This window comes from Podospora pseudopauciseta (assembly GCF_035222475.1).
Source record: "Podospora pseudopauciseta strain CBS 411.78 chromosome 5 map unlocalized CBS411.78m_5, whole genome shotgun sequence".
NCBI lineage: Eukaryota > Fungi > Ascomycota > Sordariomycetes > Sordariales > Podosporaceae > Podospora > Podospora pseudopauciseta.
This window is the reverse complement of record NW_026946665.1, coordinates 514,156-534,813: the sequence shown is the minus strand read 5'-3', so window position 1 is coordinate 534,813 and position 20,658 is coordinate 514,156. Positions and strand designations below refer to the sequence as shown.

General features: G+C 50.9%; 8 protein-coding genes and 2 non-coding genes across 10 annotated transcripts; 5 read left to right on the top strand and 5 right to left on the bottom strand.

Annotated features, from left to right (window-relative positions):
* Positions 1-1,239: 1,239 nt before the first annotated feature.
* QC763_507700 (uncharacterized protein) lies at positions 1,240-3,149 on the bottom strand. Its single transcript, XM_062913357.1, has 2 exons — positions 2,606-3,149; positions 1,240-2,537 (listed from the first exon to the last, which is right to left on the bottom strand). The coding sequence occupies exons 1-2, from the start codon at positions 2,831-2,833 to the stop codon at positions 1,476-1,478; spliced, it is 1,290 nt and encodes a 429-aa protein (XP_062764760.1). The 5' UTR covers positions 2,834-3,149; the 3' UTR covers positions 1,240-1,475.
* A 563-nt stretch (positions 3,150-3,712) lies between these two features.
* Positions 3,713-4,799, bottom strand: QC763_507695 (uncharacterized protein). The gene is made up of 3 exons (XM_062913356.1): positions 4,374-4,799; positions 3,898-4,317; positions 3,713-3,844 (listed from the first exon to the last, which is right to left on the bottom strand). The coding sequence occupies exons 1-2, from the start codon at positions 4,680-4,682 to the stop codon at positions 4,084-4,086; spliced, it is 543 nt and encodes a 180-aa protein (XP_062764759.1). The 5' UTR covers positions 4,683-4,799; the 3' UTR covers positions 3,713-3,844; positions 3,898-4,083.
* A 75-nt stretch (positions 4,800-4,874) lies between these two features.
* Positions 4,875-4,966, bottom strand: QC763_0074410. Its single transcript has one exon. It is a non-coding gene; the product is annotated as a tRNA-Glu (tRNA).
* Positions 4,967-5,161: 195 nt separating this feature from the next.
* Positions 5,162-5,232, bottom strand: QC763_0074400. The gene has a single exon. It is a non-coding gene; the product is annotated as a tRNA-Gly (tRNA).
* Positions 5,228-8,034, bottom strand: QC763_507690 (uncharacterized protein). Its single transcript, XM_062913355.1, has 2 exons — positions 7,535-8,034; positions 5,228-7,479 (listed from the first exon to the last, which is right to left on the bottom strand). Exons 1-2 carry the CDS (start codon positions 7,646-7,648, stop codon positions 5,305-5,307), a joined length of 2,289 nt encoding a protein of 762 aa, XP_062764758.1. The 5' UTR covers positions 7,649-8,034; the 3' UTR covers positions 5,228-5,304.
* Positions 7,731-9,540, top strand: QC763_507680 (uncharacterized protein). The gene is made up of 2 exons (XM_062913354.1): positions 7,731-9,178; positions 9,231-9,540. Exons 1-2 carry the CDS (start codon positions 7,805-7,807, stop codon positions 9,291-9,293), a joined length of 1,437 nt encoding a protein of 478 aa, XP_062764757.1. The 5' UTR covers positions 7,731-7,804; the 3' UTR covers positions 9,294-9,540.
* A 185-nt stretch (positions 9,541-9,725) lies between these two features.
* Positions 9,726-11,015, top strand: QC763_507670 (uncharacterized protein; the record flags this gene model as incomplete). Its single annotated transcript, XM_062913353.1, has 1 exon — positions 9,726-11,015. The coding sequence occupies one exon, from the start codon at positions 9,726-9,728 to the stop codon at positions 11,013-11,015; it is 1,290 nt and encodes a 429-aa protein (XP_062764756.1).
* A 198-nt stretch (positions 11,016-11,213) lies between these two features.
* On the top strand, positions 11,214-12,748 carry QC763_507660 (uncharacterized protein; the record flags this gene model as incomplete). Its single annotated transcript, XM_062913352.1, has 5 exons — positions 11,214-11,376; positions 11,448-11,503; positions 11,561-11,591; positions 11,647-11,868; positions 11,926-12,748. Exons 1-5 carry the CDS (start codon positions 11,333-11,335, stop codon positions 12,746-12,748), a joined length of 1,176 nt encoding a protein of 391 aa, XP_062764755.1. The 5' UTR covers positions 11,214-11,332.
* Positions 12,749-12,945: 197 nt separating this feature from the next.
* Positions 12,946-14,898, top strand: QC763_507650 (uncharacterized protein; the record flags this gene model as incomplete). The annotated part of the gene is made up of 1 exon (XM_062913351.1): positions 12,946-14,898. One exon carries the CDS (start codon positions 12,946-12,948, stop codon positions 14,896-14,898), a length of 1,953 nt encoding a protein of 650 aa, XP_062764754.1.
* Positions 14,899-15,358: 460 nt separating this feature from the next.
* On the top strand, positions 15,359-16,001 carry QC763_0074340 (uncharacterized protein; the record flags this gene model as incomplete). The annotated part of the gene is given in 3 exon segments (XM_062906026.1): positions 15,359-15,652; positions 15,667-15,767; positions 15,860-16,001. The coding sequence occupies 3 exon segments, from the start codon at positions 15,359-15,361 to the stop codon at positions 15,999-16,001; spliced, it is 537 nt and encodes a 178-aa protein (XP_062764753.1).
* Positions 16,002-20,658: the final 4,657 nt, after the last annotated feature.

Below are 20,658 nucleotides of genomic sequence, written 5' to 3'. Positions count from 1 at the left end.
GCAGCCTGTTGCAGCTCGGTCGCTCGAATTGGTTTAGCGCAGAGTGAAGTTCTTGCCTGTTGAGCCGCCGGTCACCCTGTCTTTCTGTCTTGGGCTTCCATGTCTCTGATGTATGCAACTGCGGCTTAATACTGAATCTGTTGGTCATGGAAATGCGACACTTCCACTTGGATTTTCCCTGGATGCGTTCACCGGAAAGCATCGGTCATTGGCAACCCTGGGATTGCCCAGCCAGCCACCGACGTCTTTCTTGCACATCTGAACTCCCTGTCCACGCTAAGGCAACTGTGTGAAATGCCAAGCCGCCAATCGGGGACAGACAAGCTTCCCCGCAAACAGCCTTGGCGCCACGAACGCGGGATGTCGCCCATCCCACTTCTTCTCGCCCATGCAATGCCATCACATGGGATCCTTCCTGATCAGTTCTGGTCACCTCAGTATTTTTGCAAAGAGATCCTTCCACTCGGAATGTACTGACACTCGGCTGTTTTGACATGAGATATCGACACCAAGTCGGGGATGTTCAGATGCAGTGTAGTGTTCCCAAGTGGTGAGCTGCCAAGAGGACTGGCCTTTCTAGAAGTCTTCCGGCGAGCTTTGGTACGGAAGCCAAGCGCAGTGGATACTTATCTGCTTATCGACTGCAACAGGGCCTTTGCACATGCTTACATGTTCCTGCCCTGGGCTTGGACCACCAACCAAGCTTAACCTTGATCCTGCTGATACGGTACCACCTCACCTTGAGAGCAGGTGCACCCTGGTGACCCTGGTACTCCTGGTACTCCTGGATGACAGGTCGATAGCTCATCCTCAGCCAAGCCGCTATCCAACTTTTGCAGAAGGTGCAAGACATGGGTGATAGACGACCTGCCACTTGGCTGACTAGCTCCGCAAGGCAATGTATGATTCGGTTGACAAGGCGGTCCTATCCATTAGCATGCACATTTTCGGTCTCCCCAGGTTACACTTTGCAGTGCTGGACACCGAACCACGCGGTTCGAATCAGGCACATGTAAGTGAGCACATATTGGGGCAACGCTGCAATACAACTTGATCGACACAGCTTGACCGACAGCTTGGGTTTTATGTAGACTTCCAGAAGCTTGAGTGCCGCATTCCATGACCCCTTTCCCCGTGTTATGTCCTGTCCTACAATGGGGCGGACCGAGCCACCTTCTGGGGTATGATGTATCTTACCACGTCTATCTTCGGTGTGCGTCCCTGTCTCCGTCTCACCGTCACGCGACAAAATACCACACCCGGACACCAGATCGCAAGTGGACATGATGTGTACATGCATCGGGTATCAATCTTATTAAACTTACATATCCTAGAATAATAATACTACACTCGCTTCAACAAAAGAAAACCACTAGTAGCTGCTCGCTTGCTTGCTCGGTTCCCAAAAGCCAAATATCAACAGACACAAAAAGACACCATCAGATTCGCAGACCAAACAAAAAACTCAGCCCAACTCAAACCATCTGATCACCCCTCCCATCATACCGCCCAACGCTTCCTGTTCCCCTCGCCACCGCCGGATCAGAATGAGCAACACCATTCCCATACCCATTCACCGGTGGCGCCACTCTCGAGTGAGGACTCACCGCGCTCCCATTCCTCGCATACGTCTCACTGCTCCTTCCACTGGCCAACCCCTTCTTCTCCACCGGCCCCCTCACACTCCCCCTCCCCACCCTCGCGCCCTTCCTCCTCCCCCAACCCAGCTTCTTCGTCCAGGTAGCCTTATGATACGTAGGCAACAACCGATCACCCTCCATCTCATACCCAAACGGCGCCGCCCTCTTCAACGGCACATGATTCCACCTCCAATCCCAAACCGCCGCGTACACCAACCGATAACAGGCAATACTAGTCCCGATCCCAATGATACTCCCCGCCAAAATATCATACCAATGATGTGCCTGATCAACCGTCAAACAACTCGCCAGCAATGTCGCCCCCAACACCGGCGCAGTCAACAAGACCAACCAGTAAAAGCTCGTTTGGTAGTTACCCCAAACCTTCAACTTCGCGTTCATCCACAAAAACAAAAACCCATACCCCGCCCACGCACTTGTGGCATGGCCAGAAGGGAAGCTTGTTATAGCCGTCTTGATCGCCGCCTTGTCCGGGTTGGTGCAGATTTCGATCGTGTACATGATCTGCTGAAACCCAACACCATTCAGCCCCGTCGCATTATTAGTCGACGCAAGGGAGATATCCGGCTGGCAAATATCCAAAAAATACGGCCTGAACCCCCCAATCAAATTCTTGATAACAACCTGGAAAAAACTCGACAAGATCATCGAGTACAACAGCCCCAAAACAGCATTGTTCAAGTCCCAGAATGACTTGATCCTGATTTGCGCCAGGAAAATAACCCCAAGCGGGATCACAACAGCGATGACGCCCGAAAGTTGCGGGCTGATGATCCACCCGCGGTGAGGATAGGCGAGTTCGGGGTAGACGATATCGCCAGACTGGTTGAAGGTGATGGGGAAATTGCGGGTGGAGGCATAGGGAGCTTGGTAGATCTACCATCACAACAAACATCAGCATCATGACCAGGCAAGTAGCACCAAAAACAAAAAAGAAAACTCACCCCCAAAGCAGCACCCCCAAAAACAGCCATCGCAAGCAAATCCTTCCACGAGACCAAAATCCACCTCTTGACAAACTGCATCAACCGCGACGACTTGCTCCCCTTGACATTCGTACTCCCCGCAGCCGTCGTGCCAGCAGTACCATTAGAAATAGCCTCATCCAAAGCGCGGGACTCGCGACGCCGGTCGCGGCCCCGTTGGTAGAAATTCGGAAGCCCCGATGACATGACGTCCTATCCTGTGGTTGCCCTTGTCGAAGTGTAATGTCTTGGCGTATGGTGGGTGATATTCACAACAAAAATCTCGCGCGCGCCCAGAAAGCCGCAGTCTTAGCTATCCCTTTTGATGATCCCTAACAAACAAAAAGATATACAAGTGTGGAAAAACAAAAGTACAAAAAGGTCTGGAACACCCACCCAACGCCCATTTTGTGTCCGTCCCCTCTCTCGTCCAGCCCGACACCCTCTGCCAGAATTTCCTTGGTATTGGTCACAAAAAGCCGCCCATCTGTGTCGTCATTGCTCTTTTTCCCGCTCGTGTTTCATTAATGCCCTGTCAAATCAACGAGTGATGCCATGTGGCTTGCGGCGGCAGATCGATCAGAGCACTGCATGACGTCATTACACAAGCCAGCCTTGGCACTGCAAGTGCACCGCCGGTCCTTTGACCACGGCTCACTCACCGTTGGACAAGACGGACGGGCTTTTTATCAGAGGAAAGCATATGATTGGGTCATTTGGGGAAATGAGTCGTCACAACCGTCTTCTGGGGAGCCCTGGAAGACAGATGATGAAAGGCCTCCATAGATGAGATCGCAGAGGATGTAAGACCTATCAAACGCCACTGCGTAGGTAATCTAAAGGCGTTGAAAATATACCAACAGGCGTTTAGAGATATAAGCACGAGGGGTGTCAAAATGATTGAGTGGTATGCTAACCTTCAATGGGCTGTCAAGGGTAGCAAGACGAGTGAACCCCGTCTTTCAAGGTCTAATCCATATCAATTAAGGTATACTACGAGACGATTCTTGCCATTCAGCTACGCCCGGCGAATCAACAGTTCTCCAGGCCCACAATAATACTCCAGCCACCTTCATGCCACACCTGTCCTGATACCCTGTCTAATGCCGATGCGTCCTTTACCAGTGTGTTGAGCCCGGGCCTGACGCACATCTGGGCAAGGTGTTCCGCACCGTCAGCCAGGGTCTTCATAGACTTGAGACGCTGTACACGCTGGATCTGTATAACCTCATCAGCTCACGACCAAGACCCCAGGCATCAAAAACACCCACGTTATTGCACCATTTGATGGCCGAGTCCCACGCACAGCTGACACGACCACAGGTACCAGGTGCAAGCTCGGGCACCTCGAACGGAAGTCTCCGAAGATACTCGATTCCAGTCCTGATATGTCGCCTCGGTGCGTATCTCAGTGGTTCACCACACTCAGTCCTCTTGCCCTCAAAGTTGACCTCATCCTAGAAGGGTGCTTGAAGTGGGGGGGACCAGGGGTCTTCGTCCGGGAGATGCCCAGGCACGAATTCCTTGTCGAAGGACGGGTTGATCTTGAGAACGTGGCTGTAAACCTGCTCAATGGTGCCGTTCACGTGGATAAATGGGCCGTTGGGAAATGCTTGGACCGTCCATTGGAGGTCAACATCGCGACGGACTGGATAGGAGGAGGGGGATGGACTGCCGAGGACGATGCTCTGCTAGAATACAGGTGTTGGGAGGGTGATGGAACTCAGGGATATCATGCCTCACATACCGCGAACGAGAGGAGACCGACCGTGGCGAACTTCATGATGGAGCTGATAACTGAGATAGGAGAAGAGTTGGAGAGACAAACAACCTGGATAATGTATACAGAGAAGTGATGCCGAGAGACGATTGGAGAGGAGTGTCGACCTGGCGTTGATGGTTGTAGGAGGAAACTGCACTTTGGCGCAGAGTGCAAGCTAGAAACAGTTCGGTGTCGCCGTCTCTCAATGTGGTGCTTTCCCACCACCGGAAGCCAACACTCCGTCAGACGATGACAGCCTGGCTCTTGGGCAGCGACGTAGGGGAGTGGCGTCATGTCATCAGGGAAGACCTTTCCTCAGGCTTTAGACTGGAAAAAGAATGGGAAAGGGCTACGTTGTGCAAAGTACCTAAGGGAGGTGATCGCCCCTTTCATTGCAACGCGATGGCTGCCCGACATCAATCACCTTTGGCACTTGGAGTTTACCTCCACACCCACTGCCATCAATCGGGACCACACACGATTCAATCGGGTATGGTGTAGCGGTAACATCGTTGACTCTCACTTCTCAGAAGTGTCTGCTCTCTCAACAGCCCCGGGTTCGACTCCCGGTATCCGAGTCTCTTTTTTCCATGGTCAAGCTTGCATCTTTTTAACCCCCTCCCTCGTTCAAAGCCGTAAAAAGAATGGACATTTTATTCTCCCATGGCAAAGTCTAACTAAGCGCATTACTTCTAAGGATGGTTGGCAGCAAAAAGAACAGATCAATAGTGGTTAACAAACACTGTTGTAGATCCAAGGATCAAGATATCGGATGCATCAGCCGTGAATCGAACACGGGGCCCATCGATGGCAACGATGGATTTTACCACTAAACCACTGATGCTTGGATTTGATGAAGGTACTTGACCAATAATTGTCTTTCTAAACTCTGGACGTGGCATAGTTTTGAAAAGGCTCACACAACGACAATCTCCTTCCACTCCGAAACACCATCATCAAACCAGTACGGCTCGGCCACATCCGCGCCAAAGTATGCCTGGCCCACACGGCGAAAGATTTCGTCCGAGAGATCGGGATGCTCTCCCCCATCAACCTTGTCAAGCAACAGCCCCTGACCACGATCAAACCCATCCCGGAAGAAGGTGCAAATTTCAAGACACCAAAATTCCACCTCCGAATCCTTCGGCCAATCACCAATAAAATCCACCGTCAACGACAGGCGGTCATCAAACCCGTACGGTTCATCCGGCCATCTGCTAGCAGCATCCTCCGCTGCGCGTCCAGCATGCCCGGCCCGAATCCCACTGCTCGACCACAAAACCTTGCGCATCCTGCCACGAAGCCGCATAAAACCATTACCCACCCTCCCAAAACGATTCCTCGTCGACACCAGCGTCGTCTCAACATGAAGCAGCGAACAAGAAAACTTCAGATTGAGGCGCTCCTTGGTAAATCCATGCACCGCGCCATCAACCGAAGCCCACGACCAAGACGGAGCTCTATACACCCCCTTCGGCCTCACCGCGGTATTGAAGCTTACTTGCCAAAGACACTGATGCAGAAAGTCTTCCTTCCATAGCCCGGCATAATATTCCGTGACTGGCTTGGTGAGGGAGTACTCCTCCGCAATAGCCGAGACAGCAGGGAGCTTATCCAACCCATCAGTGAGAAACCGCTGGCTATACTTGAAGACGATTGTCTCCCAACCAAACGGGTGTTCATCCCGTCCCAGCTTTTGATTTCCCGGGTCGAGATTCTCCACCATTTGTGCTGCAGGATCGTCGCTCGTGTCGCGCAGGTAGATTGAAGCCGGTGGCGGATCGAACACATGCTCGTATCCACCATCCCGATGCCTGGCCTCTAAACACGAGTACACCAATTCATGCAAGCCATACGCCAGTATCCTTGTCGAGAGCTGCGTCTCCTGAAATGTCCAACCGCGAGTAAAGAGGTTATAGTCACTGAGGATATCGTGCTTTGGAAAGGCAAGGATCTCCCCAAAGACGTTGTCATCCAGCCGGGCGGAGATGATGGAGGGCTGGTACTTTGCTCTTGGGGCGAGAAAACCGTCAAGGCTGGTCACTGCCTTTGCTGCGACGATGGTGAAGGAGGCGCCGAGGTAGATGCGGTGCATCTGGGATATCTGCTCGTCTCTGTCCTCATCGTCATCTTGAACGATTGTCATGGCGTCTACCCAGAGGTAGCGGAGGCCGATACCGTGTGTTACTGTCAACGCATCCTGAAGCGTTTGGGGTAGGATACCCATTAGGATTTCTTTCTCGTAGGTACCCAAAACACTTCTGATGGTCTTGGACTTTTGGTCACCGCCCCAGCAGTAGCTCAACGCGGCATAACGACCTGGCGTGGGGTTTGTGACCAATCGAGCGCAAAGACTCCCCGAAGCTGCGGGAGTGGTCACTTCGATGAGCCTTTTGGGCATGTAGGCTCGCTGGAATGCGTTGCATAGTTTGTGGTTCCGGAGGCATTCGTTTAGCCAGCCTCGAACACGGGTGAAGCTGAGTTGGGAGTTGGGAACAAGGTTCGGTGGGAGTTGATACCCAAGAAAAGGGTGCAAAGCCTTTTGTCCTGGGATGGTGTACAGGGAGAACTCTCGAAACTCTCCTTTCCGTTGTCCAGGGTAGAGTCTGCATCGGCCATTTTGCATCACTATCTCGAAAGGAATCCTGCCAGGGGAGGAACCCCATACATCGTTTCGTATCGCATAAGCGGGGTCGTCATCAGCGAGGAGGTATCTGTAGAACGCGCATCCTTTGTGGCTGGCGGCTCTTGCTTGGTCGACAGTCAAGGGAAACTTTCTATTGGCAGTCGTCCACCCTTCTCGGGCCCAAGCATCCCCACGGAACGTGACGCGGGCTAGTTGCCTGCGCAAATCAACGGCTATTGCAACGCAGTGCGGGCAGGAATGTGGTTTGGCGAGGGGATGACTTTGCGCTTCCAGCTGATGGCGTAGTATCGAGCTTGACGGCGTTGTGTCGTGGTTCTCTTTGGTTTCGGCTGGAGGCTCTCGATGTGCTATCCGATGGCGTTTCGGCAAGTCGTCTTCAGAGTCCGAATTCTCGGACTCGTGGAATTCTGGACGGACAAATGATGGAGGGAGTCGAAAGTGTGGCTAGGTAATTAATTATTAGAGGTCTGAGATATCGGTGTGGAAATTGGAAACTCACCCAAGGTTGGCTATCTTTGGTTTGGTGTCGTCTCTTTGCTTTGGCTGCCCTGGCACCCACTTGGGAAACTGAGTCGCCGTCAGAGCTGCCGTGATCAGTTGCAAACATTTGCATGGTGGTGTGTAGTGCTTTCCAATTTGTGTCAGGTAGGCCAACCAGGCAGCGGCGTGCGGGGTTGAAGCCAAACGGAGCTCAACCCAGGCAACCAATTTTCGGTGTTTGTTTGGCACTCTTTTCCCTGGCCACAGCTCTTATTTTAGCACAGCAACAATGCCACTTATTATCGGGCTCCCGTCAGAGATCATGGACAACATATGCGGTAACTTGGATTTTCACGATACTCTGTCCTCGATTCGTGCATCATGCCGCGTCCTGAAAGCAGCGGCAGATCGACACGCGTTTCGACACATCAAGTTTTGCATGCACCATGAGGACTTTGACGTCTTACGAAGCATGGTCAATGATTATCGCGCCGAGCATGTTCAGTCGCTGACATATAACACTCGAATCATGAGGAGATACCAGTCTTACGACGACGATATTCCATATGATCCATACGATAATGAGCTTCCAGATATCTTTCATCTCGCCGACATCCACCGTCCGCCGGTCGATGAAGCTTGGATCGCGGCAATGAGAGATGTTGTCGACAGCATACATCGCGATCAGGTTCAAATTTTGGCAGTGGGCGAAGACTTTGACTTTCTCCGAGAGGTGGTCCCCAAATTCCCCAATCTCCGGGAGATCATCGTTGCGGGCGATTATCCAGACAGTAACAGGCACCGGAACAGGGAGCCCAACGCCACGGAACCCATACTGAGGATACCAGCATACCACTGCCTCAACCTGGATATGACAGGCGTGTCACATGTGGAGGGGACAGCTCGACATTTGCGAGCCATCTTAGAAGCAGTCCAGGCAACTGGCGGGTCACTCCCACGTCTCATCTCTATTCAGGTGGGCTTCCTCAGCCTCCTAGCGACAGATGAAGATTTTGAGCGTTCCGATATGCCGTCTGCGCTCCCGCCTTGGCCATTTCCCCCGATCTACCCCTTACAAAATTCTCTGAGCACGCCGCTCTCGGTACTCACTCACTTTGGCATCTTGCTCGGCAATGAACGGCCGTGGGTAGATGATCCACGCAAATATTCGGTAGTCAAGAGCCCTCGCATCAAGTTCGTCCACGACATCATTAAAACAATGCCGAATTTGCAATCTTTGACACTGGGTGTTAAGTATGAATCTGCGTGGCTTTATGACCTCATTCCCTATGATCATCATTGGGAAAGACTTCACACTGTTCACCTTACAAATATGGGGTTTGGCTACGAAACAATGCTTGACTTCCTCCTTCGACACAAACAATCACTCAGAACCATTGTCTTGGAAACCTGTTGCGTGCGAGGGTGGGATGATGCCAAAAGGCAACGTATAGGCTGGGACCAGTTTATCCCTCATCTCAAAGCTGGGTTTTTGCCTCACTCGCTGGATTTTACTTTCTTCCACAATCTTCGAGAAGAGGCCCGGGGTGCTGGGGATGTGGACCCGGAATGCATGCCGATGGTGCGCTCATATTTCAGAGACAAAAAGGCTTCAAAACTTGAGCCACTGCCGCGGATAAGCGACGAAAGAAGAGCAGGCAAGGTAAGTGTACTTGGCTGCCTATCGGTGAACAAAGCAAACTGACAGAATTTAGATCACTCTCCAAAGACCACTTGAGATTCTGAAAAGGACCTCCTTCTTCTCGTACGAAATGTGATTTTGGAGTGTAGGGGTTTTTGAGACGAGATCTACACATGTCTTGCTGTTGATCCGAGAGACATTGTATGAGTACCTTGTTGTTTAGGCTCAGCCGTCCTTTGTGTCTGTTTTGTATAACAATAGGCACTTTTTGTCAGTCGCACAGTCAATGTTTCAGGGCCATGCATCTTCCTTTGTACAGACCGAAAAGTCCTGTACGCCGGAATGGTTCCCCGTAGGAATTCAACACAGACCACGAAATACCAAACAAGCTTTGGCCTTGTCCATTGTCCTCTCTGCGGGCTGCTTCTTCGCAGATCCATCCTTCATAAGTCCAGGGAGCCCATGAACCTTTGCCAACATCTACTCAGCAGCCTAAACCTTCACTGTTCGATTACTTCCATCAGTCAGCATCAAAGTTTATCATTTTACAGTACCTCACAGAAACGCCATGCTTCACAACTATTCTCCGGACGGGGCAGACCCGTCAAGCTCCGGTGACCACCGTGCCCGTAGCCTGGGGTACTGTCACCATGGGATTCACCGTCCCCTTCCACCAAAGTCTCCAAGTCCTGTCCTGAATGACCCTCCTGCAGGAGCCCAAACATCCCGTCGAAGCCCACCAGCTGTGGAATATCCCGATTACGGGTATCTCACCCGCGCTCGAGAACTGCGCCGACAGCAAGCCGAGGAGCAGCGCCGAGCGGCAAACCAGCAACAGTGGGCTCACTACTGGCAAACCCAGGAAGAAAGAGGGCTGGCCAAAGCCCTGGAGGATTCCTTCATCACTGGAACCGCCCACGGTCTCTTTCTCAAAAACAAGGAGCGCGAGGAAGACCGGGTCCGTAGGGCTCAGGAGGCGTTCCTAAGAGAGCAACAACGCCGTGACGCCGAATGGGCCCGAGAGCAATTATACATTGACCAGTACCACCAGCACGAGAAAGAGAAGATGGAGCGTCGAGAGAGAAGAAAGGAGAGAAAGGCGCAGCAGCAGCAACAGCAGCAGCAGCAGCAGCAGCGTGTTTCTTTTGTCACCCCAGTCTCGAGCCCCACTACTTCTGCTCCAGTTCCAGTGATTACATCGCCAACATCGACACATGCCAGCTTGACCTCGAGCGGGGACAGCACGGAGGAGATCAGCAATCCGGAGAATAAACAGCTGCAACGACTCGAACGACGGTTTCAGTTGCGACGTCCATCTCCTGAGAATGACAACCCGAGCACGGGGAGGGAATTGTACCAGAACCCGTTTATGGAACCTGCTTTATGGGGTTATCACTCCTCGCCTCCACCCGCTTCTCCCACGGGAACGACATCTCATACGATTTCGCTTTCTACCCTGCCGCCGAGAAGCCCGGTGTCATCGACCTCGTCGTATCTTCAGCATCACTCTGACAAAGAGAAGGAGGTCAAAGAGCAACAAAATGACAAGCAGCGTGCACAGGAGAGAGTTCACGACTGGTTCGGAGCTAGGGAGGGGGGCCGGTACAGATCTAGGAGTCATTTTAAGAAGGAGACAAGGCGTTCTCGATCTCGTTCGCGGTCAGGTAAACTAGGTGATGGCTATCGTGAGACGGTTTGGGAAAGGGAGGAGAGGGAGATAAACGTGGCGGCTGATCGGTGGGGTTTTGATGATGGCGATGGAGGCAAGACTCGTCGTGGCAGACCGAGGGGTAGGTGGGCGGATAACGGTGGGAACGCCGGGGGTCGAGGCGAGTGGGAGGTGTATCGTGACTATTGATGGGCAGAGGTTGGATGAAAGCGGGATTGAGGGATGATCGATGTTTTGTTTCCGCTGTAATTGTTGTATCGAAGTATCGTTAAGCCTACATAACCTTTTTCATTACATGGTGGCACAGCCCCGCACAAGGTCCCAACATCTCAGCATATTGTGGAGCATCAAGACCATCCCTTCGGCCAATCTTGTTGGCCGAAGGTGCTTACCCCTCCCGGAATGTGCTTGTTGGTTTAGTGGCAATCCTCTCAACATTTCCACTCAGCAACTACAGCGACAACCAAGTTAAGCATTGTTATCAGGTGTTTCCATCCTTCTTTTACATGGATATGGAGGACACAGCCCCGGCTATTGTGATTGATACTGGGTGAGTGATCCTCATGGCAAGGCCTTTGACGTGGCGGGAAAGACTGACTGATTATAATGTGCAACGTATAGATCTTTGATCATGAAGGCTGGCTTCGCTGGTGATGAATACCCAACCACCGTATTCCGTATGTAGCTCAAACGGTCCAATACTGAAACAGAAGAACTGTTGACATCTGCACCAGCGTCTGTTGTCGGGAGACCAAAGGACCATAAGTGCGTCTGCGCCCCGGGTTGTCAGGGTGTTCCGGCTGACCATCCATCTTTACAGGACCTCCGCTGATGTTTGTGGCAAGGAAAATTATGTTGGCGACGAAGCTCAGTCGAAAAGAGGGATCCTCGAACTTCGCTACCCGATAGAACAAGGCGTCATCACAGACTGGCAGGACGTTGAAGCAATATGGCATCATGCACTCTACCACGAACTGCGTGTTGAGCCCCACGAGCACCCCATTTTGATGGAACATGCTCTTTTCACTCCTGATACCAGCAAGTAAGCTGCCACTATCTGACCTAGTTAACCTGACGGAAAAACTAACTGTTCTTCCAGGGAAAAAATGACACAAATCATCTTTGAAACATTCAACGTTCCTGCCTTCTATGTGGCACTTAACCCATCGCTGGCACTCTACGGCATGGGAAGGACTACGGGGCTCGTGGTTGAATCTGGGGATAGCGTGACCCACGCAGTTCCACTAGTACATGGTGGCCATGAAGGGCTTGGAGTCCCAGTCCGAGATGCGATAAGAAGACTTGACCTCGGTGGACGTCACATTACCGATTACATGATCAAGCTCCTGAGAGAAAGCGGCCACAACTTCGTCCCCACCACGAGTGAGCACGAGGTTGTCGAGAACATCAAACATTTGCGTTGTTACACTGCGTTTGACTTTGAGAACGAGACACGATTGTGGGTGGAAAGGGAGTCAGATCCTACGTTTCAGCTTCATGAAATCTCGCACGAGCTTCCTGATGGGCAGGTAATCAACCTGACCAACGAGCGTTTTCGAGGCCCTGAAGCTATGTTTCGGCCATCGGTACTAGGTCTTGAAAGCGGGGGAATACATGCTTTGGTGTGTGATGCCATCATGAAATGCGACTCCAGCATTCAAAAGGAACTGTTTGGTAGTATTTTCCTGGCTGGTGGGAACATGATGTTTTCTGGATTAGCAAATAGGCTGCAAAAGGAGATCGTGGAAATGGCCCCGTCATATATGTCCGTCAAAGTTGTAGTCTCGCCTGGGATGAAATACCTGACGTGGGTGGGAGGTTCAGTGCTCGCATCCTTGTCGACCTTTGAGGATATGTGCATATCGAGTCAGGAATATGATGAGATGGGGCCGTCAGGCGTTCATCGGAAATGTTTGGCTTGAGAACGATACAATTCTGAGGCAAGATTGATATCACCTGGCATGTCAGCTGACGATAGTCGATGCCAAGGACTCCTCCTTCAGCTTAGCATTCAACCTGAGCCCGCTGAGCCTCACTGGCTTCAGGACGACCGTTAATACCTCAGCTCAACTTGACCGCGTTGTCCTTATTCCTCACAACCTGCCAACAGAGAAACAAGATGACGGAATTCACATACAAGCATGCCCCTCTTGAACAGGGCCACATCCGCCTCCTCCGTATAGAGTGGCCATGCTCGGAAAAACTTCAGCCAGACCACCCCGCTCCAGACGGGTCAATCGCAGCAACACTGACCCACCATGATCTTTCCGGTCCCCCGCCTCCCTACACCGCCCTCTCCTACACCTGGGGTGACGAAAAAGAAAGGCTTCACCCCCCTCAAACACTCAACATCGCCTCCCCTGACTCCACTCCCGAAACCTTCCCCATCCACCAGTCAAACCTCTACGCCTTCCTCCGCCAGGCCCGTCCTGACCTAGTCCCATCTCACAACGGAGCAACCTCCCGCCGGGCAGCCAACGTAGGCTACATCTGGATCGACGCAATCTGTATCAACCAAGCCGACGAAGAAACTGCCAAAAAAGAAAAGACCGCCCAGCTAAAGATCATGTCCCAGATCTACGCCTCCGCCTCCCGAATCATCATCTGGTTAGGTCCCGTCAAGGAACACAAGCTTACCCTTGACGCCCCCTTCCCGGAGAACCTCTGGCCTGCCTACCCGACAGGGCACGCAATGGATATCTACCAGCGCGTCGCCGTTGCATGGGCAAACAGCCAGCTGCCTGATATCTCGCCTACTTCTCTGTTGAAGATCGTGAACCAGGTGGACTGTGCCTGTCTCGAAGCTGTGACTCGGTTGAGCTACTGGAAGAGATCCTGGATTTATCAGGAAGCCTCCACACCGAATGTACCCCGTGAGTTCTGGCTGGGTGGCCACGCGCTTTGGTTTGAAGCTTTGGAGGTGGCGAACAGGGTGTTTCATTCGCATATGTTGGAGTTGGGGTTGAATAAAATCCCTAGTCCGAGTCCGCTAAATGTTGATATTGCGTACCTGCAGGAACTAACCCTGCTCCGGCAACGTGGGAAGGGGGGGCTGTCGTTGTTGGATTTGATGGTCAAGACTAATAGTCTTGGTGCTCGATGGCCCGTGGACAAGGTTTATGCTATGATGAACATAGTGAGGGATATTTATGGGGAGAAAGATGGCGATATCTTCAATTCTGTGAGGGTAGATTATGAGCTGCCAACAGAGGATGTCTACATGGATGTGGCGACCTTGATCATCGAGACGACAAAGGAGCTGGATGTGCTGTTGTTTTGTTCAGCGGGGCAGTATAAAGGGCTCAAGAGCTGGGTGCCGAACTTTTATCGGTTTGTGTACTCTGTTCCTTATCGCACAAGGGAGGTGTATGACGCAGGGGGAGGGAAATCATCGGGCAAAAAGCCACGGTTTTCTCTCAACAAGGTGGCGCAAACTTTGTCGGTGTGGGGAGTGAAGGTTGATATGGTTGTTGGGATTTATCCTTCGATGAGGCGGCCATTGCAGTGGGGTGATTACACTTCCAAGACTGAGTTTTGGCAGCCAATCTTTGGGCCGTGGATAAGGTCGTTGGCGCGGTTCGTGTTCCCTCAGCCTGAGGGAGACGTGGTTGAAGAGGCATATGTCGGTGGTGGAACTCTGTCGGAAGCTGTTGACTCGGCTTTTTCTTGGGGTATGGCGCCTGGTTATGGCACGTTGAAGCGTGATGTGGATGTGCCGCACTGGCCGCTGCTGGAACAGGCGCAAGCTTCGGCAAGTGAGAGGGAACCTGAAGAAATCTCTGTGGAGCGGCAGGGCTTCCAAGACTTTCTTATGCAAACCAGCGCAATGGCTTTTTTCAGGACTTCAAGAGGCTATTTGGGTGTTGGGGATGAGAAGATGGTTGCTGGTGATGTGGTCGTTGTGGTACCTGGCTTGGCAGTACCTCTTGTTTTGCGAGCAATCCCCTCGTATGAGGCCGGTGGTTTAGCTGATGGAGCTCGGTGGCGGCTAGTTGGACCATGCTACGCCAAGGGGATCATGGATGGCGAGTGGCTTGGAAAGCGGGAGGAGCAGGAATTTATTCTTATCTAGTTTTACCATGGAATAAACCTTTCACCACGCCACCAACGCCAATTAAACCCCAGCCCACATGCTAGGTATCTACACACGGTACCAGTAAAGTTCCAAGCTTCGAAGGTCCCGGGGATTTAAGACCCGAGACCACGCTCCCCATGAGCTCTTTGTTCTTCTGCCGCTTTTGACCATCAAGGCTATCCTGTTTCAACCTCATCACAGCCAATACATTCAACATGTGGATCTTACCACCATGGTATCGCAAGCTACGAACAAAGGACATGCCTCCAACGTCAGTGTCCTATCCAGAGCTAACGCTCTGTGACCTGCCCAAAAAGACGTTCTACTACTATCCATATCTTGGTCCCAGCCTGATCTCGATTGGAGAAGTATGGCGCAAAAAGCAAGCGGAAACAGACCATTCTGGATTGCTCAGCAAGATGGTGTCAGATGTGTCACGGCCGTTCCGACAGGCATAATGGTGACGTGTAATATCCGATACCAAGTTCGCCTTTTACGAGGACGGATCTACCAGTCGAATCGATCGCAAATCACCCGCATGATGAAGCAAGAAGATTTTCTGATCATTCCGCCGAAGACAACCAATATTGGACTAGGAAGCTGTGACTGTGGCACGAACGTGCATCCCATCAGCCTGGAGACCCTTCGTGGGCTTTATCAAACATATCATGGGCTCGCCGCCATCTACTATCACCATTTGTGGAATGCGCAGTTTCCATTTATTGGAGCGGAGGTTAAAAATCTCAAGGCTGTAAATACCTCCAGGGATACAAATCGCCATTCGCGGATTTTGACAAGAGGCTGATATGTCTCCTAAGCCACGAGTTCGGCTGCCACTGCAAGGCTAGTGCTTACCAAGGAGCTATGTAAGTACCATGCAGACATATCTACTACCCACCTACCCGCTCGCCGTAAACTAAACGTATCGATAGCATGGGTTGCTCTCGCTGTTTCACAGACTTCTCAATAAGCACAACGCCCATCCCAGGCACGAATCCCAGGCCCCCGGCTTAGGGTCCGAGGTACACCAAGCCGATCTGCATTGTTCTCACAACGTGGAAGCTGCTTGGAGACGGGAGAATCAATCACAGCCACTATAAACCGCTCAGATATAGCAACGATGACGACACACAGGTCGATAAGGGGAATTGGTATCCAAGCAAAATATACCACGTATGGGAATGGACGGACACGACCAGTCCGAAATTTCGGGGAAAGTCAACCATGAATAAGTATATTCCCGATGTTTCCTGTGTTAGGGAAATCGCTGGGATCATATAATCTCCGGGCTAACAACAGAATTTACAAACCATAAAAGATTGGTGACTGAGTGGTACCGTACTATTATAGGCTTAAGGCCTAGCGTTATTTAAAGGTATAAAGGACAGGGCAAGATAAGGTATCTAAGGAGGTAGTTTCAATTTCCACCTGGCTTTTCCAGAGGCCGGTGGTCCGCCAGGTGCCCTTTTCCACATATATATATGGGAGTCCGCTCCCACTTAACGGACCTGTTTTCTTTTCCTCTAGCCGTCACTTCAATGTTTTATTACAGCCTTGAATTCCCACTACGGACCCAAATGAGATGGTGGTGGTTATCAACCTAAAAAGTCCAGGCACACAAGGTGTAATGACGCATAGTCAGAGAATTGGAGTCACAATCATACAAACAACTCCATAGAACCGTCATCTCATAGGTCTTATTTTGTCCCCGCTCATCAGCTCATAACCACCTTCTTTTACAGTGTCACTTGATTTATGTTTTTCAGTTCCACTATCGCTTAATGTCTTTAATGGCTACTAAAAGTTCCATGATACGGTTTAAAGAAACGTTAAAGAGGCGGGCTTATCCCATATTTGAGCTTCCAGAACTCTCTTTTTCTCTGTCTCGTTATTGTTTCCCCATATTCACTTCTCCCTGGATTTGTTGCACAATATGGTTTAACTAAGGCCATGACTCTATTCGTCATAGCCCACCTCTCATTGATTCTCTTGCTAGTATCACTACTTGCCAGCTCGGTGGCAGTTTTGACCGCCTCCAACGCGACCGTCTTCTCCTGTAGGCTGTTACAATGGATGGAAAACCTCATTACCTAACCCGAGAAAGCCTTGCCACCTTCCGAAGTCATAGAAGCCGTCGTGGCCACTGACCGAAGTCCCTCCGGGGGCAGTCTTCACAGAGACGCCTGGTGTTATAAGGGCTTTTCTGATGCACCGGCGGCAGTTGAGCCTTTTCAGTTACTTGTTCATAACATTGGCTATCTTCGAGAGAGTTTTACATTGCTAATAAAGGGTCCAAATATGCTGGTCTTACTACAACCACTATTACGAGGACATGGATACCAGATACCTCTGAGCTAGCAGTTATGTCTCCTCTTTCATGTTAACCCTTTCAATACACTATTCTAACGGTCCATTATGACAGACTTATACGATATATTGTGTAAGGCTACCATAAGGCAACTGACGCCTGCTACACCCACCCTTTCCAGTCCTATTATATTCCATTTCCCCCTCTTTTGCTTCGTGCGCAACTTATCCGTACAGTAAGGTATTATCCACAAACCAGTCTTATGCCTATGTTACAGGTTAGCTTGTTGTTTCCAACACCTTGTCAGAGATACGTCCAGATGTTATTACCAATCCCTAGCATATCCCTGCATAGGCCCCCAATAGCCTATTGGCCTTGATCAAACCACTAGCACTATGCCGTGACATCTCAGTTGAGGGCATTCGCAATCTCATTTTTGACCTTCTGGACGAGCTTCCTCCACTCCTTCTTATTCTTGCTGTATTGCTTTGTCGCCTTCTTAACACCACCCTCCAATGAGGACGTTAAAGCCGGAGCACCTTGTGCCACCTTTTGCTTTGCGCCTTTTCCCTTTATCTGTAATTTTGCTACTGCCTTTGCTTTGCAATAGTGCATGAACACTCCGGAGTAGCTGCTTTTGTAGCTCTTTGGCATGTGAGTGTGAACTGCCCCGTTAACTGAGAAGGTGGCACGATCTTCAACCCTGGCAGTGCCGCATAGGAGGTCGGCATAGTGATTCCCCTGAACCTTTGCATGACCGGGGATCCGGTGGTAGCTGACCTCCACTATCACGCCATATCCAAGGCACAGATTTTTGAGCTTCTGCTCTTCCTTGATGACCTCCAATGCCACCTTTTTCGTAATGCTAGCACCTCTTCGTAGCAAAATACTTGTCCCTCCTACGTGGCCTCGACCTTCTCCTTTGTGGCAAGTATGCTTGAAACCGTGCCCTCCGAGTCTGAGTATATGTCGAGAACGATCCTCTTGTCGAGCGGCCGGTCATCCTACACCTCTCCAGAGGTGAAGATTTCGGTGATCTGGCTGTGCACCTGAACCATGGTCTCCAGGACCGCCATGACCTCTGCACTGGTCGGTGTCACGGCAATCTCCATTGGCCAGGCAAGAACAACACAATCCCCATGTTCCTTCGTGCCTGGTCGCTATTGGTTGAAGATTATTGCATAGTCTCCTCTTCCCTCTAGGTCTTCGCCCGGCTTTGGCAGAGCCATCGACGAAGACGATAATGCGATATTACTCTTGGGTAGAGACATAACTCTCACTCTTCTCGGCCTTTACAATCGCAAATTCAGCTCCGGTTTTCCTCAGGGCCTCAGGGTCGTCTTGCTTCCCGCCTTTGTCGCTGGGCGGTTTCTCATTCTGGTGAGAGTCGGCATTTGGAGTTCCATCGCACACGTTTGGTTCAATGAGGGCGGGAGGCTTGGGGGGAGGAGGCTACGGGGTGGTATGCTGAGGGTTATCGAGGGGTAGGTGAGCAGAAATAGTGGCATGGCCTGTCAATTACACTGTTAGCTCATTGCTTGTCAAGTGATTCTCAGGGTAGGGTTTTTGTGTATATTAAGGATGAAGATGTAGGTGAAGACGCATTTGGTGTATCTCTCACTGTCCGAGTCCAACGCCGAGAGGCCCTTAGATGAACCGCGGTTTGGAGGTATGCTGCGTTATGTATGAACCCACGTTTAGGTGGTTCCCTCCTTGCAATCGTAGTAGATATCCCTTCTCTTACGTACCCTCGATCATCTGGTCCTGAGTTTGGGTATTGGCATCCACCGGGCCTTCGACAGTTGCAGCGAGCAGGTCGTTAGTGGCGTCACTGGCGACATCCACTTTCTCGTCTGGGGACACGATCGACTCGCGCTGGGCATTGGGAAGCATGCTATTACCGTCGGCAATATCGCCAATGTTCTCCATCACCGAAGTGATGAGAGGGGCATCGGCAATTTCGACCTTGGCGGTAGAGTCGCACACCTTCGCCACGGCCCCAGCTCCTGTATTCATCATTTTCGATCGTTGAGTACTCAAAATGGTGTTTTGAATGCGTGAAACAAAATAAATCTCACAAAATTGTTGTTATACGGGTTGTAGTGACCACAGCTAAGGGCGGGAATAGTAGGGTTGAAAAAGGTACGTGACAGTGATCCGGGAGCAATTTGTTTTGATCGTGAACTTTTGAGAAGGAACCTGGATGGGCAGGTTCAAGGTTGATTTGCCTCACTCATTGCTCTGAGGGGAGCTCGTAGGGTTGAAATTGCTTCAATGTCTCCCAGCCTATGACGCATCTTATCCTGGATGGATAGAGTTGTCCCCGTCAGACACATACCAACATATATAGATATATGTTTTGACTCAAGTTGTTGAACATGAAAATCAATGCTGTTTGTTCGGATGGAATATGGCAGGCCTGCGAACGCTGCTAACGAAGGCTCAGATGAAATATGCCGCCACCTGCACAACTTGTTTTGAAGGACTGATGATGCCGTAAAGTTGTGAAACACAAGAACGTGCTCAGTCATCTAATTATCAACTCCTTGCATTATTTTGGGTTAGAATATGCAAGTAAGTGTTGTCAGGACAGGGACACAAGAATAAAAAAAATGAATAAAAATTGAAAAAGCAAAACTTCACGCTCAGGGAGCGAACCTGAGCTTTGCACCAGTCATAGAACCACTCACCCACAAAGGGAGTGGGCCATGTTAAATGCGAGAAGCTGACCATTGCACCGCTGGGCATGTGCGTCGGCGCGTCTTTTCTTATTGGGCTACATGGTTGACCTGATATATAAACCCTCTGCAAGTGCGCACACTAATTCCTTGCTCAAGCCACTCACTCAAACATCGCTCCGTTTGAATCATCATCTGACCAGTAGACACCAAGAAACGGCTTTCCAGGCCGAGCGTTATTATTGCATCATATCCTATCCTTCGACCGGTGACTGATCCCACTGCTTTCAAGGCGTCGGTTAAGGCAGCAGCCTTCTAGGGATGAGGGCTGTGCCGGCGTTGCCATAATACACTCACTACATCGAGAGAAGATGAACCCGCCAATTGCCGGTTGCCGGGATAGTGAGGGTTTAACCACAACACTCGCTGCTGTCACCGTTATCTAGCATCATCACTCACTGCAGACAGGGTTTGATTCTGCGCTTTTGCCTGACATCAACAGATCCTCAACCAAGGTCACCGTTCTCAGAACTACAATTCATATTCGTCATCCATACCAGCAATACTAATCTGCCGCAAAGAGTTCCTACAACAAAAATCGCTTTCTTTTACCATATTTGAAATTAGTCATGGCTTCTGTCACTGTTGGATAACTGAGGCATACATTTGTATGCAAATATATCTGAACCCACTGCCTGCAATCTCTACACAAAAGTGTACCTTCATGTTGACGGAAAGTAGCTCAGCGAATGTCAATAGATGCCGCTTGCC

What these genes read in the sequence shown, in the direction of transcription:
- QC763_507680 (XM_062913354.1), top strand. Translation starts at nt 7,805, where the DNA reads ATGCCACTTATTATCGGGCTCCCGTCAGAGATCATGGACAACATATGC. An exon ending in ACGAAAGAAGAGCAGGCAAG is followed by an intron (nt 9,179 to 9,230) that starts GTAAGTGTACTT and finishes GACAGAATTTAG; the next exon opens with ATCACTCTCCAAAGACCACT.
- QC763_507700 (XM_062913357.1), bottom strand. Translation starts at nt 2,833, where the DNA reads ATGTCATCGGGGCTTCCGAATTTCTACCAACGGGGCCGCGACCGGCGT. An exon ending in TTGGGGGTGCTGCTTTGGGG is followed by an intron (nt 2,538 to 2,605) that starts GTGAGTTTTCTT and finishes TTGTGATGGTAG; the next exon opens with ATCTACCAAGCTCCCTATGC.
- QC763_507695 (XM_062913356.1), bottom strand. Translation starts at nt 4,682, where the DNA reads ATGACGCCACTCCCCTACGTCGCTGCCCAAGAGCCAGGCTGTCATCGT. An exon ending in TCGGTCTCCTCTCGTTCGCG is followed by an intron (nt 4,318 to 4,373) that starts GTATGTGAGGCA and finishes CCTGTATTCTAG; the next exon opens with CAGAGCATCGTCCTCGGCAG.
- QC763_507690 (XM_062913355.1), bottom strand. Translation starts at nt 7,648, where the DNA reads ATGCAAATGTTTGCAACTGATCACGGCAGCTCTGACGGCGACTCAGTT. An exon ending in CCAAAGATAGCCAACCTTGG is followed by an intron (nt 7,480 to 7,534) that starts GTGAGTTTCCAA and finishes TTAATTACCTAG; the next exon opens with CCACACTTTCGACTCCCTCC.